This window comes from Myotis davidii, unplaced genomic scaffold, assembly GCF_000327345.1.
Source record: "Myotis davidii unplaced genomic scaffold, ASM32734v1 scaffold363, whole genome shotgun sequence".
Lineage (NCBI taxonomy): Eukaryota > Metazoa > Chordata > Mammalia > Chiroptera > Vespertilionidae > Myotis > Myotis davidii.
The window spans coordinates 148,569-167,439 of NW_006294069.1; the positions used below are offsets into that span (position 1 = coordinate 148,569).

The window sequence follows — 18,871 nt, forward strand, 5'->3', positions numbered from 1 at the left end:
AGATGCACTAAAGATGCCAGTAGTGAAAATTTTAGTAATACTGTGGCAACTGGGAATGGGAAGGAGGTTAGAAGTGTTCCAAAGTGTTGAAAACTTTATGCTTGATTGGAAGGGGAGGAGTGGGTAGGCAAAAGAGAAATCAAAGATGATCTCCAGGGTTCTCAATGTACATCTTTTGTAAAAGAAGATTCTGTAAGCTTATTATTTCATTTTTTTTAAAGTAATTCAGATAAGTGAAGTTATGTGAAAGTGAAAGAATGATGCTTTAGTAAGATTTCAATGACTAGAATTTATTGGCTTAGAGAATATGGGAGAAAATTACGATCTTTATGGTTAACTTTATTATTTTATTGTTTTAATTTGCATTTGTATGATAGGCTTACTGTCCATTGAGAGCTGAGTTGTGAATGCTGGACTTAATGCCTCTTTTTGCCAAGATCAAGATTGGCCACGAAGGACCAGCCATAGGTATGAACTGCCAGTATACTGAGTTTCTTCTGCGACAGTTTGTTGAGTAACCTTGAACCTTGAATTTCTGGAGAGCTCCACTTGCCTTTTTGCTCCCCCTAGCTTTTCACACCTTATTCCTTTAAAAGGGATGTAGAGGGTTCCTATCAATGGACCAGCGAAGATTTGCACTCCGCCTTCTTCTTCTGGGCCACACCCCCTTTCCCTTAACCACACCCCCTTCACTGATCCCGCCTCCTAAAAAAAAGTCGCCGCTGATATGACAGCGAATTCTCCACAATCCTGACCTATAGAAAATCTGAAAGGTGGGACCGAGATCAATCTTTTTGTCCATTTGTTAAATCAAGTGTCTATCTGGCATCAGTCTCAGCCCACTTCATCTTCAAGCCAAGGATTGGTTGCTCTGTTCTTGGTCCCCGGCTCATGATTGGTTCTTTCATTCCACCCTCTCTTCCAGCTTTGCAGGCGGGATTAGCACGCAGCTTCCTGCTCCTGCCAAAAAAATAAAAGAAGAAAAAGAAAAGAGGAGAGAGGCGAAAGAAAATGTCACAGAGATCTTTGGGTTTTAATTCGCTGCTAGCCTTGTCGGTCAGGCCAAACTCTGCCTTTTGATTGGTTTTCCTATCTGCCCATCCCAGATAGGGGCGGGATTTCCCCAGGAGACCCACATCTTGTTGCCACTGGCCGAACAGTGCGCCTGTCTGAAGCTCCGGTCCCAGGATTGGGAGCGGATGCGGACAGGTGGGCGTGGATTGGCTAGGGAAGCCGGTCAGTGTGAGACGGGGGCGGGGCCTCGGCGGCTGGTTGCGCGTGTCCGCCGCTTGCTCCGCTCTATCCGGCTTTGCTAGGGGAGGTGAGTCTGGCCGCGGCTGCACTGGCGGCTGAGGAGGCGGCGGCTGAGGAGAAGACGGCCGCAGCGACTGAGGAGGAGAAAGCGGCCGCGGGGACTGAAGCCGGGTGGGGGGGGAGGGGGGGAGACGGAGCAGCCTTGAGCCCTGCGGGGGCCGTCGTGCGGGGGGATCCACCCGCTCTCCCCCCCAACCCTCCTAGCAGCAGCAGCAGCAGCCGGCGGCGGGGGTAGGAATCTGCCCGCTTCCGACTGCACCCCGCCCGCCTCTCCCGGGGCGGCTATTCTTTGGCCCCGGGACCCTCACCTCCTCCCGGGGCGGTTCCCTCTGTCTGGGCGTCCGAGTGCTCCCCACCTCTCTTTCATTCCTGCCTGCACCTCCTCGCCTTCACTTTGCCCTGCTGCTCTTTCTCCTCGCGGTCCTGCCCGTCGCCTGTTCGGCTCGCGCTCCCTCTCCTGCCTCCTTCCTGGCTCTTCTCTGTTCGGGAAAGTTTAGTACCACCCCGCCCCCCGCAACCAGGTCAGCCTGCCGAAGAGTAGGGGGAGATGTAGGGAGGCCTGCGAGCGCGAGGGGGGGAAGCCGGTCTCCCTGAAAATTGCCCCCCATCTTCTTCTTTCGGGGTGGCTGGAACCTTTTTTAATCGTGTTTTCGAGGAGGCGGTAGGTGTTTAGAAAAGGATGTGGGGATGGAAGGGGTAGATGAGTCAATCCTCTTAGGAGATTCCCAGGGTGGTGCGCTGCCCGGTCCTTCTCGCGTGCGGCGTTCAGGGGGTCAGGAGGCTGGGCCTTTATTCCCACATTCGAAGTTGGAGCCTCCCCCGAAGTAAGGATGGCGTTTTAGTACCCACTTGTGGCAGGAAACCTGGGGGGCACGGGGGGGTTCCTTTTCCCTTTTTCTTTTCTTTTTCCTTTTTCCTTTTTTATTTTTGGCAATCCACACCCTTCCACACACACACACACACACACCCCACAATCCAACACCAAGATCCTCCAACTCGTTCGGATTGACTGAGGAAGACGGAAAGCCAGTTGCGCCCCATGGTTTTTGAGGTGGCGTGAGTGGTTTTTCTTCATTTTTTTTTTTAAATGGCCAAATGACAGCTTTGACCTAGTTTGCTTTCCAATCAGAGGGCATATTTTTTTTTTTTGAATGTCTCTTTGTGGCGCGAGAGCCAACGCAAAAATGATGGCGGCTTACAATGGCGGTGCATCTGCGGCAGCAGCAGGTCACCACCACCACCATCACCACCACCTCCCACACCTCCCTCCTCCTCACCTGCACCACCACCACCACCCTCAGCACCATCTCCACCCGGGGTCGGCGGCCGCCGTCCACCCCCTCCAGCAGCATACCTCTTCGGCCGCAGCCGCCGCCGCCGCCGCGGCCGCCGCTGCTGCCATGTTAAACCCCGGGCAACAGCAGCCCTACTTCCCATCACCGGCCCCGGGCCAGGCCCCTGGACCAGCTGCAGCAGCCCCGGCTCAGGTACAGGCTGCCGCAGCTGCCACGGTGAAGGCGCACCATCATCAGCACTCGCATCACCCGCAACAGCAGCTGGACATTGAGCCGGACAGACCGATCGGATACGGAGCCTTCGGTGTTGTCTGGTGAGTGTCCAAGGGGAGACACAACTTCTCAGGGTGTCTTCTCGTGGTGGTGATGGGGCGAGTCGCCGCCTACGGTGGTCTCCACGTTGACCGAAGCTGAGCAGGACATACTCGCTGCACGTGGTAAAGAGGAAGACACCCTCTGTGGGAAGGCACACCCTCACTTGCGTGGTAAAGAGGCCTAATGCATGGGCTGGCTAAGCTTATACCTTTTTTTTTTTAATTGTTAATCCCCACCTGAGGATATTTTTCCAGTCGATCTTTTAGGGACAGTGGAAGAGAGAGGGAAAGACAGAAACATCGATGTGAGAGAAACACATCCATTGGTTGCCTCCTGCAAGCTCCCGACCAGGGCCCAGGACGGGGGAGGAGCCTGCAACCAAGGTAGGTGCCCTTGACCGGAATCGAATCCGGGATCCTTTGGTCCACAGGCCAACGCTCTAGCCACTGAGCCACACCGGCTAGGGCTAAGCTTATGCTTTTGAGTCATGTCAAATTTTGGTGGAGAAACCTGTTTGCTGTCTTACCAAACTTTTTGTTTAGAATCTAACCAAGCCTCTCAGGGTGGGATCCATAGATGAATGTGTGAAACGGTTTTTCCTGCGAAAACCTTGGGCATCTCTCCTGTTTGACTTAGAGTGAACCAGTTGCCTAATGGCAGCAAATGTCACAACAGACCCAAACTCGATTCCTTTGAATCATTTTACCGTTGGGATGTACCTTGCAAAACTACTTTGCTATCCCTCCCGTCTTTTCAGTCCATAATTTGAGATCTTGATCCCCAGGAAGAAGATAGGGTTCATATTTGAACCAGTTAAGTCACTTCTTGCGTGGTTTATTTTAAACCGTAAGGCTACAGTTGGGAAGTATTTCGCTTCAGCCTTTTGATAAGAATGCATTAAATATAGCATCACACATGAGTACCACAAATGAGGTCAGTAGATGGTAGCTATACAGTGGCCCACATTTGGTGTAATGTTTTAGTGTCATTTAGTGCCTCTTAATTTGCTCTTATCCCTTGGTTGGTTGCTGTAGTAGGAAGTATGCTTTTTAAACATATGAAACTGCTCTACTTCTGCTGGTGCTAAGATATTTCTCAAAGTCCAAGGGTTTCTTAAATGCAACATTCTGTCTGTTCTTAGGAAGATTGGTAGCTTATAATAAAATGTACTTAGCATTGTAGGGTTCTATTTGTGTCCAAACTAGAGTGAACTGAGTTTTTACACCAAGGATTCAGTACTGTGGTGTGGATAGATGAATTGATGTTTTGAGTGCATTCAAAAATAGATTCTTGTTAATGTCTAGAAAAGCCCCCATCACCACAGGAAAATGAACAAACTCTTTGGAACTAGCCTCGTCTCTTTTCGTCATTGTCTTTCAGGCTATACTTGATGAATATCATTTTTGCATTGTATCTGGCCTCTTTACATATATTTAAGATTTTATAATGTAGGCTACTAAGTGATGGGATCTGTTTGTGTGTTTTTTTGTTTGTTTGTTTTTGTTTTAAACTAGTAGTGTTTTCCCAGCTAAATCTCCCAGGAGATTGCTGCTGTAGTGCTCCCTTCTCTAAGGTGTGTGGGATTCCTGGTGGCAAAGAGTAATGGTGCCTCTTTGATCGTTCTGCTCGGGGACCTGCCTGTTCCTGCCTTCCTCTCTTTTCCATATCCTATCCTCAGGGATTGCACTGTGAACTTCCTTCCATTTCTTGCCTGACCCTTGAGGATTTCAAAGCTTGATTGGAAGGGGGGAGGCGGGCAGGCAGGAAAAAAGTTGTTCCTTGCTTTAAATTTTGTCATTGATTTACTGAGAATTTGTGTGGATTTTCTTAGCCATGGATACTCTTTCATTTTAGTGCTTTGCATACAGTGCTAAGAACTACAGATACTGAAAGGGAAATGGGTTGTATTTCCTATACTATAAAGGTGTTGCCTACATTTCTATCAAATGGTGATGTTACCTGTAGAAATTTTAACTTCAAGTTGGTGCTAAGGGAAAAGTTTTTATTTTTAAAGGCGAGGGAGGTGAGGAATTGGAGTGCTAAAACATCACCCACAGTGAACATTCTGGTAATAGGTATTCTGAATTACTGATATATTAAAATCCCAATATGTTTGATTTGAATTCATTCTAGATTCTTTCATTGATTGACTCCTTCTACCACTCTATGGAGTTTGTTCCATATACATACTTCAAGTGCCTCCTGTGTACCATCTTCTGTTGTAGTACATCGGTTGTTTTGTATTTGCCTGTCTCACTGACTACATTTGTAAGCCCCTTCGGGGTAAGGACTGTGGTCTACAAAAATACATTTTTTTGTCCTAGCCGGTTTGGCTCAGTGGTAAGAGCATAGGCCTGTGGACCGAAGGGTCACAGGTTCAATTCCAGGTCAAGGGCACGAACTGCAGGCTCAATGCCCAGGGCAGAGCATGTGTCGGGTTCAATTCCAGGTCAAGGGAACGAACCTTGGCTGCAGGCTCAATGCCCAGGGCAGAGCATGTGTTGGAGGCAACCAGTAAATGTGTCTCTCTCATATCTATGTTCCTCTCTCCTCCCTCTCTTCCACTCTAAAATCAATAGAAAAATATCCTCCGGTGAGGATTAAAAAAAAAAAAAAGATACACTTTTTCTCCCCAGCACTTAGCACAGTGCTGAGGCATCTTTGCTGCTTGGTTGCTTGATCTGCTCGAGTCCCTTTGTTCTTTAGCCAAGTTTTTCTAGTTATTGAGTGTTTTTATCAGCTGTTACAGGTGACATTTTTTGGTATGAAAAAAAGAGTTCCAGCTGTGTGTTTTAGTATGCAAATAATTTTCTATTTTTATATTTCCATATTATTGACTTGCTGTCTGAATTGCTTATTATATTTGGAATTTAACTGCTATGTGACCTAAGATTGTTAAAACCAGAGATCTGAACACCAAACTAGAGTGAAGTGCACTAATATTCTGAAACGCAAGTTAAAGATATTGATAAGGTGTTATACTTTTCAACTAACTGAACCAGAATTTTTCTTTTCAATTTAGAAAGGACCCAATAGAAACAACTATTTTTTTTAGAAAGGACCCAATAGAAACAACTATTTTCTAAAATGATTGCAATGTAACATAAAAATATTCTCCTGCCCTAGCTGGTTTGGCCCAGTGGATAGAGCGTCAGCCTGCGGACTGAAGGGTCCCAGGTTTGATTCCGGTCAAGGAGATGTACCTTGGTTGCGGGCGCATCCCCAGTAGGGAGTGTGTAGGAGGCAGCTGATGGATGTTTCTCTCTCATCAATGTTTCTAACTCTCTATCCCTCTCTCTTCCTCTCTGTAAAAATCAAAATATATTAAACAATATTCTCCCAATGATATGTCCTTTGATTCAAAGCACCATATACCTACTTGGGTATTATAAGGTTCACATATATTTAATGCATTTTTCAAGTATTTTTTTTCTGGCATGGCATAGGAAAGGAAACTATATCTGCTTTCATGTGTGTGTTTTTTCTGAACATGCACCTAGTGGTACTAACTGGTGGCTAATAATGCTGCATGTAATTTTTTTTCCCCCAATTCTTAATCAAGGGCACATTCTTCATCGATTCTAGAGAGAGAGAAAGAGAAAGACGTCAATGTGTGAGAGAGAAACATTGATCAGTTGCCTCCCGTATGTGCCCCAGCCAGAGGTTGAACTCCCAGCCTGGGTATTTGTCCTGACCAGTGATCAAACCTGTGACCTTTGGGTTCACGGGATGACGCTGAGCCACACCAGCCAGGGAAACTGCTGTATGTAATATTGGGGGATATTGTTGTTCCTCCATGTAGGCAAGGAGAGATTTTTACAGAAGTGATGTAGCATTTTACCATTCAGATATATCACTGAACAGTTTCGTCTTCAGGCTTGATTTCTCTTTGTGCTGAATTTAACTAGTGGAATAACTTATCAGTATTGGACAGTTGTGTAAAGGTAGAGAATTACCTATTAGCTTGCTGGTTAAGATGGTGCTTTGCCAGTTCAATTAAGGCTTCATTAACAACTGTCTGCTGTGTTTTATCTCTAAGTAGGGGTTCCAGTTTACCTGGCAATATGATCATGGGGTAGCATGAGGTACATTCATTGTCTATGATAGAATATTGCTCATGGGTCATCAAAGCATCATATATAATTTGACCTTTATCAGATGTCAAGGCTTCCATATATATGGTCATTTTCATAATGCAAAATGAAAACACAAAACACTGCACAAAAAGAAACCTGAGCCATTTGGTGAGGCTATCATAAATAGTTTTTTGTCTGTAATTCATTGTTGCCAGGAGAAAGTATGTTGTGCTTAGAGATATGACAACTCTGGGACGAAGAGTATTGCATTATAGGTTTCAGGGTCTTAGGAGGTGTATACTTTTGACAGTTGGAGGAGGTTGACTACATGAGAGAGGTTTGAGGACTGCTAAACCCATGCAGTTTTGATCTTGGCCACCTGAACTATTACATTACTGATTGAACTAATGGCACAAATTGCCATTTTGATAAAAGTGAGTCTGGGAAAAGTTGTTGTTTTTGTTTGCTTGTTTTGTTTTTTTACTTATCTGATTAATTGAAAGGTAAAGACCCTGGAATTCATTTGGTCTGGTGCCTTTGTATTATTCCAAGTAAAGTTGGAGAACTTTGAATTTTATTCTAATACCTTCCGCTTGAATTTTATTCTAATACCTTCTGCAGGTTACTATTATTTAAGTCTTTCAAAACTTAAGCATCACTGTATTGATATTTAGTTATTAACTATGTGATTTTGATAAATTATTTAACTTCTCTATTCCTCATCCACAGAGCGAGGATAATAATAGCATCTATCTCATAGGATTGGTGTAAGGATTAAATGAGGTAATCCTTGTAAACCAATGAATACATTGTCTAGCATACAGTAAGCACTCAAAAAATATTAGCTTTTTAAAGTGATAATTATTGTTGGTAGAAAAATCAAACTGTTATATTAATATGCATATAAGTGGTTTCATATATAGTCAGATTTACCAGGTGAAATCAACATGCAGGCTATTTTTGAAGGCATGACTTTAAATAACATAGAGTGTCCACTTAGTTGTGCTATATGCTAACAAACACATAAAAATGTACATACATGTTTGTATGGACTTGTTAGTGTTCTAGTCAGACTATCTCCACTGTTTTAGAAAGTATTATTGCTTTACATCCTGGGAAGGAAATTAATTTTTTCTTTTCAGAATGTAACATGAAGCACATTGTTATCGTCATCAAAGTTCAGCTTTACTGGAAATTCATTTTACTTGTGTTTGGATGAAAAAGCGTGAATTGCTAAATAAAATCCCAGTGAGGTGGGGAAATATGTGTGATTTAATGAAAAATTATTCAGTGTAAATCCTTATGCAATGCAAAGATAGTCTAGCTTGCTCATCTTGTGAAAATTAGAGGCTTCATTTTTTTTTCTGATGTTTTCTCTGGTCCTCTTATTCCTCAAATAGCAAACTATAATTTGGAAAAAATGGAAAATACTTTTGGGATATGTTTGAGGGAAAACCCTGGAGTTAGTTGCATCAGAAAGATATATACTAAAGTATAGTAAAGTGTATTTTATTATTAACTGTGTTTTACAGGTTAAGAATCTGTAGTATTGAAGTTTCTCTATTAGCCAAGATTAACAGCCACAGCTGGATTCTTGGGGTGTGGGGACGGGGAGGGTCTGCTTTGTGAAAAGAGCTTTGAAGAAGCAGAGCCTGCACCATAAAAGGAAATGGTTTCTCTTCTAGACATAACAAAGCATTTGTGTGAAACTAGAAATGTGGAAATCTATATTGTTAATTTTAACTACAAAGAATGTACTTTTAGAAATGCAGGTTCATGGTCATAAAGTAAAGGAAGCAAAGAGAGTGAGAGAATAAAAGTAACAAAATCTGATACTGAGTTGGTTTCTTGGTGATAGAAACTCCATAGCCTGTAACATTGGAAGTTGTTTTGTACTTAGGATGTACTTTTAGAAACTGTAGGTTCATGGTCATAAAGTAGAGAAAGCAGAGTTAGAGAATAAATAAAAGTAACACAATCTAATGATACTGAGCTGATTTCTTGGTGATGGAAGCTCCATAACCTGTAACATTGGAAGTCATTTTGTACTTAGGCTCTTGACAAGCGTATCCAAATGATATTAGAAAAACAAAAGAAACTTGTTTTATTCTTGGGGAGAAATTTTATGTTATACTGTTGAATATCATCTTAAGAGAAAAGAGATAAATATTTTTATTTTAAAAAGACATTTCAGAAAGAATTGCCTTTTCAGACAAGCTAAAGCAACAATAGCCCTCAATTACATGCAACTTTTTTTTTAACATGCAACTCTTTAAGCCATCAATTAGTACCACTGGTGCATGTCCTGGGTGGGGGCGGGGGGGCGGGGGGATGAGGGCAGATAGAGTTCCCTTTCATATACTGTGCTAGAAGAAGAATATATGTAAAATGCATTAATATATGTTTAAATCTAAGTTTTGAGGTTTTATCCTGAAAATAGACAACTGTAGAAATGTTGTTCCTTGATATAAAAGGCCATTCTCTAATGGAGTACTGAAATATTTCATTATATTCATAATTTGAAGCATTATGTTGTAGAATTGTGTGGCTATTCTTGGTTTTTATTAGATTTGTTGATGTCCTAGCAGTTCAAGAATCGGCTGTTTATATACTGTGTGTTTCCTTAATATGCTGATTTGACTTCTGTGATGGAAATTGCTAAGACCTAAGAAACCTTTCCATTTGTTATCCAACGAAACAGAAAGAAACCATGGCGTAGAAGCTCTTTCATTTTAAGATTATATTTGAGTTTTACTTATAATTGCTTGTACATCTAGAGTACATCAGTGAATTATTTGTTGATTGGGTCTTCTAAGGTAGATCAACAATGATTTCCTAAATAATATAATATAGCTTGTCAGTTTGATACTGTTGTTGCTTGGGGGTAACACAGAGAATGCCTGAGGCAACAGTTGTAATACTGTCAATAAGCATGTGACAAGTCATCATAGACCTAGTCTGTGGTTCTAAGGTACCCTAGTCAAGAGACATTAGAAAAAATTCTGGCACTCTGGCATTATGAAAAGATGACTTCTAAGGAAACTATATTGTTAAGCTTTAACAGTTCATTGTAATGGAGTGAGTAGAGGGATGTCTGCCATGAATCATGATTGGTGTTCTTTACCTAAACCCAGTTTCACATCTGTGCTTTGAATTAGTTTGGCTAATTGAATCATATCTACTGTCAGACAAGGTCTGACATTGTTGGAACTCACTAGTCAATGTATTTTTATTGTCAACCTCCTATGGGCCAGTACTATTGTAGGCACTAATGAGGATATTTAGTTCTGTAAAGAATTTTGTAAACCTCTAGCAAGCTTCTCTGTGTCTCAGTTGTCTGTGTTTTGGTACTGGGATATAGAGATGTTTAGGTCATGAAGTTGCCCTGAAGGAGCTGACAGTTAAGTAAACAGTATGAAAAATAATACATCCCTGCTTTCAGGGTGTCTTGATGGAGAGTTGAAACTCAACTTGAAGCCATTAAATAAAAACTTAAAGATACATGTTATTTTCACTTGTTCTTACAGTACTCATTTATTATGTGTTGACTTTCTCAGGCTGGATGATAGGGATTTAAAGGAGACTATACATTTGGGGAGAAAGATTTGTAAATGGAGAATTATAATTCATTGCCATTATTGCAATAATAGACGGAGCTGAGGTGTGAGCCTTAGGGAATGTACTCAGTTGTAAAGGGAAGAAACTATTGGAGGCAAAATTAAAGGACGGGCAGATAGGAAAATGTGTTCACAGTGATTGACAACATACGCTTGACAGAAGACAGTTATGAAGATGGGAGTGATCTTTGGTGCAAATAAGAAAGTCAGAAAATTAAGGTGGAGAAAAGGCCATTGAATTTAGCAAATGGATCATTGATGGCCAAATCCCAAGTTTTTTAAAAATATATTTTTATTGATTTCAGAGAGAGAGAGAGAGAGAGAAACATCAGTGTTGAGAGAGAATCATTGATTGGCTGCCTCCTGCATACCCCACACTGGGGATCAAGTCTGCAACCCAGGCATGTGCCCTGACTGGAGTGGAACACTGACCTCCTGGTTCATAGGTGGATGCTCAACCACTGAGCCACGCCGGCCGGGCCAAATCCCAAGTTTTTATTTTTAGTTTAATAAACCAGAGAACTTGATGTTTATCATGTTCAAATTGTCATTTCCTTGGAAATAATTATTTCTTTTTTAATGACGGCAATAAAGTACTAAACTAAACTTGTTAGGAGACATGGTTCTGGTCCCCACCTTGCTGCCAACAACCCCATGACCTTGATAAAGTTATTTAAATTTTCTGAGTCTTGGTTTCCTCATTTATAAAATCCCGTATTTCCTAAGTTTCTATAATGAAAATGCATTAATATTTGTAAAGCGTCGTGGCATTATTTGTGGGCACAAGACAACTTCAAGACTAGTGACCACAAGACAACTAGTGACCACAAGACAACTTCAAGACTACCGATGTTGAATACCTTCTGAAATTGTTTAAAGGAACAGAGATAAATGTAACCCTGTTCCCAGTGTGACCAGCACAGTTCTAGAGTCTCTTTGGCCTTTGTTGGGTTGTAGACTCTTTTCTGAACCAATTACTGTCACTGGAGATAAGATTACTTTTGGAGCAGTCAGGTTCATTCCTGGACCTGGAGATAGAGTACATTATAAGTGGGAGGGATGAATTCCAGCAATGGATGTTGGGAAGACAGTCATTACTGACCAAGAACGCATTCATCTTCAGTGGTTCTCAACCTTCTGGCCCTTTAAATACAGTTCCTCATGTTGTGACCCAACCATAAAATTATTTTCGTTGCTACTTCATAACTGTAATGTTGCTACTGTTATGAATCATAATGTAAATATTTGACATGCAGGATGGTCTTAGGCGACCCCTGTGAAAGGGTCGTTCGACCGCCAAAGGGGTCGTGAGCCACAGGTTGAGAACCGCTGATTCTAACTTCCGTGAGACTCAGAAGAACCTGATCAGGTGCATTTACAAAGCAAAGTGTAAGGCATACAGTATTCTCCATGGAGAATTTTGTCTTGTTTGTCCTAAATAATTTGGAGTATTTTCCTTTTCTAAAGACTCGTTTACCTAAAGTAGTAGAGGGTAAAATTGGTACCTGATCCTTGCCATGTTTGCTTTCCTTCCCAGTTAGATCAGATATCCTCCATTGATTTCTTTTCTTTCCTCTCTCAGTGTTGTGGTTTTGTTATCTAGATGAAGTTCTCAGTCTTGTTTTCAATTTAAGTAGTATAGAGCTCAGTAGTGTCAGACAGCAAACTCCTTACAGGAGAGTGGACAACACAGAAACTTTTTGTTTATCTGTTCCTTGACCTGAAATTCTTTCTCTGAGCCACAGAGAAAAGGTGAAGAGAGACATTTGAACAAAAAGATAAAATTAGTCATTTGACCCAGATTGCAGCTTTTTTCCTCCTATCTGTTTGGATAAAAACCATCCTCAATTTACATAAGCAGGTGATTTTTCTTACATGCTAATTTTCTTAACGTACCATGGCAAAGACCTGCAGATTTGCAAATTGTGTAAGTAAATTGAAATAAACCAGGTGACTTTATTTCACATTATTATCTTACCAGGACTGAAGTACCCAAAGGGTGCAATTATCGGGTGATTATCTCATTGCACATTTAAGTTAACAGGCAGCCTAGTGCAAAGTTTTAACCCCCACCTTCTTCCTCACTTCCTTGTCTTTTAAATGTTTTAAAAAGGAAAATGTTGATTTCTATATTCACTTCAATAGGCTAGAAATTTAGCAATGCAGATGTGGGGAAATTTGAGCTTTATTAAAAGTAATCCAGAAGCCATAAAAGTTGGCAAATAATGTGGGTACTGTGCAGAAAAGGGAAATAATGCATACTTGGCTTGAGTTTGAATTGCATAAGAATTCAGTGAGGACCTTCAGCTGTATTTAATTGGTTGGCGTCCTCTGTGTTCCTTTTCCCAGGTTCTGCATGTTATAGTAATTGGGGTATTAAAAAGTTAACTCGTGTGTCCTAAAGCCAGTGTTCAAAATAAATATTGATGCTCTTTTAAATACCAAATGAGCCCAGCTGGTGTTGCTCAGTGATTGAGCATTTACCTATGATCTTGGTCAGGGCACATGCTAGGGTGGGCTGGATCCCTGTGGTGGATGTGCAGGAGGCAGCCAATCAATGATTCTCTCTTATCATTGATGTTTCGATCTCTCCCTCTTTCTTCCTCTCTGAAATCAATAAAAATATATATTAAAAAAAGAAACTATCTTTTAAAATAAATAAATACCAAATAAATTAATTGCAACATAGCTTAAAATATCATTTCAATAAAATGGAAGTTTTAGAAAGGTACAACAGTTGGTTTTTAGTGGCCTTTTCCCCAGATTCATGAATACAAATAATGTCAATCAATAAAGTACTTCTTATTAAAACATTCCAATATTAAACAGTAATTAATGCTGTTTAGTTTCTCATGTTATATTATTTACCTATTGGTATGTATGGAGATTAAATTATACCCCATGTAGCTTTGAGGTAATGACTTAGAAATGAATCGTAAATTTTAAAGTTAAAAGTTTGGCCAGTCTTTTTATCCTAGTATTTATTTTTAGTTTCAAGAAAAGTAGTTTAGAACTTTGAGGGCAAAAGATAGTTCAAAATGACCCGAGGAAGATGATATTTTAAGTACAAAAGACAGTATGGTTTAGTAGATTAGAGCCTTTATTCTGATAACAGATTGCCTGGATTTAAATGTTGCCTCTGCCACTTACTAGCTATTGTAGGCTAATTATTTAATCTGTGTGTCTCATAGGGATAGTAACAGTATATCTGTCTCTTAGGGTTGTTGTGAAGATTAAATGAATCAATACAGTCTATGTAAAGTCTTAGAACTATGTCTGGCACTATGTTAAAGTTAGCTTTCAAAATTATTATTACCAGTTTCAGTACAGGTAAAAAAAATATAGTGCCTCCTTAAAGCTTACTAATATAGGGCAAATAAACAACAGCTTTTGTATGACAGGTATCAGGTATGTGACTGTGTCCGAGATTTTTTTTTTTCTGATTAACTCAACTGTTTTTGAAAAGTTCATTCAAATTCTAGAATGCTTTCCAAATGTAAAATTTCCTTTAGAACATAAAAGGAGATTTTTTTCCTCTTTAACTCCCTCCTCCCATCTCATTATCAAACTAATAATATGTTTAGTGTAGGAAACTTGAAAAATACAGAAAAGCTGTTTGTTGTTTGTATCCTACTACTCAGCCATTGGTAATATTTGCTGTATTTTCTTCCAATATTTTTTACCTGGAATCTGTGTGTTTATGTGTGTGTGTGTGTAATATTATTAGAGTTGTGATCATGATTACATTGTACATATACAGTTTAGTATCCTATGTGTTTCACTAAAATGACAAAGGTAGATTTTGGCCTTTTCTTTTTTGAGGGCTATTTTTTCATTTTCACAAGCCTAGATCTTTATCTGAAAGGAATTAGAGAGTTGGAAGATACTTTAGAATGCATCTAGTATAACTGCCTCTTTTTATAAATGGGAAAATTGAGACCCAGAGGAGCTAAGAGATTTGTTCAAGGTCACACAGCTGGTTAGAAGCTGAGCCAGAACCTTTGCTTGTTATGCTGCTTTACCAGTATTACCTGTCCAACTAATACCATTGAAAATGCAGGAAGTGTTTTTATAAAAGCAAAACAAAACAAAAAACTCTATAAATGAAACCAGGAGCAGTGCTAGAATATTTAAATAGAATATTTAAAATACTCTGTTGGTTGCTTTTTGTGTGACAGTGACTAAGGTTTCTGAGAAAAGTTTAATGTCATGAGTTACAAAGCTTTTGGTGGAAAACAACTCAAACTTGAACAACAAATACATACCTATCAACAAGTGAATCTAAAAATCAAGTGAATAAAAAATCTGATGAACAGAATAAACTGGTGAATATAATAGAATCAGGGGCATAGAAAGGGAGTGGACTGACAAAAAACCACAACTCAATCTTTCACATTACAAGTAATTGTGCATCTGCTTTGAGGATGTTGTACCCTTTCCTCTTTTATTGTTTGAAAATTTAAAACCTCAAAATTTGAAAGGTACATGATATATGCATAAACCATTCTTTTAGATTAACAGTTTGTGACTTTTGCTTTATCTACTTTGAGGCTATTTCTACAGAACTTGCTGAAATTACTTTCGATTAAATTTAGATTTACAGTGTTAAGAAATTTATGGTCACTGCATCAACTCAGTGTTCCATGTAATAAGTTTTGTAAGCTCTCCAACTAGAGAAGGAACTGGAAGTTTTCAAGCTTGTGACTTTTGGAATGCTATTTATTCTCTTAATACTTAAAACAAAATTCAGTGTGAATCATGAGTATAACTGAAACATATATGAGTCAAAACTAGGCTTTAAGTGTTACTGAAATATTTCATTCTGCAAATTTTTTTTTCTTGTATTTATTTTAGGTTGGGAGTTAAAGCGTCATTTTCAAAATAAGAACCTAAGATCTGTTTTCATAATTTCGTGATATTCATTGTTGAGGCTAAATTTTAAGTTACTTAGTGTGTTGTTGTTGTTTTAAATAAATTACCCTAATACAGCCACATGAGCTGATGATGCTGTATTTGTGTCACCCAATTCACTGCTCTGTATTTTTTAGTACCAAATAATTCCTTTGTTAAGCTCATTTTTAGTCAATGAGCCATTGTTTCCCAAAGGGTAATGATTATTTCTATACATAGCACAAATCCCTAAGAAATAGATTGTAAAGTCTAAAATATCAGTGTTTGGAAGTGGTTGAAATTGTCACTCTGTATATCAAGCCACAACTGTATGTGTGAAAAGGGCAGCTGCTGTATTTGCTCCCTAGTCTACAATGTGAGATATTATGCTTATTACATACCAACTGACAGCAGGTCTTTAAATGTGAAGTCCTTTGGTTTACTTGAAAAAACGGATTGTTTTATTGAGTCCACTCAGCGATTACATTACATAGTTTCATAACCAAAACCTAGAATGGGTAACTGGAGTTCAAATTTCAATGGCTTGTGACAAGTAAAGAAATATTTAGGCAGCGGACATTGTTTACTTCATTCAGTTGGTAATAAGTATCTGCAAATAAATCACTGACTTCATAAAGTACCTCAGCAGAAAGACATTAATATAGGGACACTGATGTTTAACTGGTGTAGATGCTGGAAATCTAGTGACTAACACATAGCAGCTTATCTCTGTAGGTGGGCAAACTTTGAATAAAATTCTTTTATTAAATATATTTTTATTGATTTCAGAGAGGAAGGGGGAGAGAGAAAAATATCAATGAAAAGAGATTCATTGATCAGCTGCCTCCTGCACGCCCACAACCTGGGCATGTGCCCTTGACCAGAATTGAACCTGGGACCCTTCAGTCCCCAGGCCGATGCTCTATTCAATGAGCCAAACCAGCTAGAGCTAAATAACTGATTTTTATACTTCGATTTTTTCCCCTCTTAAAGTAGATCTGTTTGTCTCTCTTTTCCTCTCAATGCTAATAAAAGCAAATGCTTATAACCACTTACAACACATTCTCTACCCACTGAACCACTAAAAATGATGAGAGCTTTAAAGGTTGGGGTCATGTCTCATTTGTGTCTCCAGAGCCTAATATGGTCCTGGATAAGAAATTACTAAGTGTTTGTTGTTGAATTGAAAGTTGCTAATGCTAAGTTTGTACGTAATAGTGACACTGTCAAAGAAGAGTACTATCACTGGGTCTTGCCTTTATGTAGATCCCTATTTCTTCATGCAATGAAGTGATTTTTATGAGGGAACATTTAGAGTGATATTTAGGTAACTCCATGGTAGTGTTTTGTTTTCTTGTGTTTGGATTTTTTTTTTAAGAGTTAAGAGCCCTAATCTAAATATAGTCTACAGTAACCAACTGTTCCCAAAAATAGTCTTTTATTTTGCTGTTGCTTTCTATACTATACATTAAGTTAAGAATGCTATCAAACTGTTTAGGAAATATATATTCTCGATTCAGTCAGTACTGTGATCTCATGTTAGAAAAATAGAAACTATGTCTAAAGTCTCATCAATACATCAAAACATACTAAAGCAGTCAGTGAGTCTGACACAGAAAACAATTACATTCAATTCTAAGCTTATTCTGTTCTATAACGTAATGAATAAATGCAGACTAATATGTGCTGGATATCCTTTTTAAAATTAATGAGGAAAGAATGGTTTACTTCAGTGGTTTGCTGATATATGATTAACAATAGCATCTCTGAAAAATAAAAAGGCCATAGTTTGTAGGACTTGCCAATTTATGTGGTGTATATACTCTTGTAATGTCCAATTTCATGCTGCCAACATCAAGTCACTAAATTCTGAATTGGAAAAAGAAACACAATTGCACACCATTATAAAGTATTTTCACCATACAGGTAAAGTAGACATTAAATAACCCTGAGGGAATAAATCATAATAAAATAGTTAGGAAGTGGCCAATTTTTTAAAATGTATCTTTATTATTGAAAGTACTAGAGGCCCAGTGCATGACATTTGTGCCCTGGGGGAGGGGGGGGGGGGCTCCCTCAACCTGGCCTGTGCCCTCTTGCAGTCCGGGACCTCTTGGGGGATCCTTAACGCTGCTGTGGAGCCGCCATTGCGTTCGCCAGCCGTGAGCCCAGCTTCTGGCTGAGCGATGCTCCCCTTGTGAGAGCCCACTGACCATCAGGGGGCAGCTCCTGCATTGGGTGTCTGCCGTTCGCCAGCTGAGCCCAGCTTCTGGCTGAGCGATGCTCCCCTTGTGAGAGCCCACTGACCATCAGGGGGCAGCTCCTGCATTGGGTGTCTGCCCCCTGGTGGTCAGTGCGCATCATAGCAACCGGTCATTCCGCCGTTTGGTCAATTTGCATATTAGCCTTTTATTATATAGGATTATAGATGTCCTTCCTTTTTCCCCCCCAGGGAAGTAATAATTTTTGAGTATTTATTATCTTTGTTTTAAATATTATTTATTTTATTGTAATATATAATTTAATTTTAAATAATGGCTGTATTTCACAGTCAGCTTGCAAAATTCCAGAAAATGAATAGTCTCACCCAGCTGGTGTGGCTCAGTGGGTGATCATCAACCCAGGCACCAAGAGGTCACCGTTCAATTCCCAGTCAGGGCACATGCCTGGGTTCCCAGCTTGATCCCCAATAGGAGGTGTGCAGGAGGCAGCTGATCGATGTTTCTCTCTCATCAATGTTTCTGTCTATCCCTCTCCTTTTCTCTCCCTCTAAAAATCAATAAAAACATTTTTTTTTCAAAAGAAAAGAAAAAAATGTAACAGTCTCTCTCGAGCCAGTATGAACCAACTCCAGCAAACACACCAATGGGATATTTAGGTAATGGTAGGGAGAGATGAAATTAGATCATGTTCATCATGTACAGAAATGAAGTCTAAAAGAAAATACAAAAAACTGGGGGGAAATATTGGCAATGTATATGAAAGACGTTTAAATGTGTATTTTCTACCAAACACACATCTTAAATTTCTACACAGGCAAACCTGATGTTCTTATTTGAAGTCAGGACAATAAGCTTTCCCCCCAAGATGATAACAAATAGTTATCTATACGTTCTTCTTACTCTCTGGTTTTCTTTTTTACATTTAAATCTTTAAAACACTTGGACTTCATTTCTGTATGGTACATGATGAATATGATCTAACTTTGTCTCTCCCCACCACTAGCTAAATATCCCAACAAAGATACAAAATAAACCAATGGTGTGTTTGCTGGAGTTGCTCATCTAAAAAAAAAAAAATTATTGATGAGAGAGAGAGACACATTGATTTGTTGTTCCACTTATTTATGCATTCATTCTTTGAT

At 39.7% G+C, this 18,871-nt stretch overlaps 1 protein-coding gene across 4 annotated transcripts in view; it reads left to right on the forward strand.

Annotated features, from left to right (window-relative positions):
- Positions 1-1,249: 1,249 nt before the first annotated feature.
- The window catches only part of NLK (nemo-like kinase), a 133,545-nt gene continuing 115,923 nt past the window's right edge, over positions 1,250-18,871 (forward strand). For 2 of the 4 annotated variants that reach the window (XR_001514599.1, XR_001514600.1), the window contains exon 1: positions 1,256-2,923. Coding sequence is in view for 2 of the 4 variants with exons in the window: in XM_015566713.1 (XP_015422199.1) it covers positions 2,466-2,923 (458 nt within the window). In the remaining 2 variants the exon portion in view is untranslated. Of the gene's footprint in view, positions 2,924-18,871 lie in introns of all 4 variants that reach the window. The other 2 variants (XM_015566713.1, XM_015566712.1) reach the window with 2 other exon arrangements.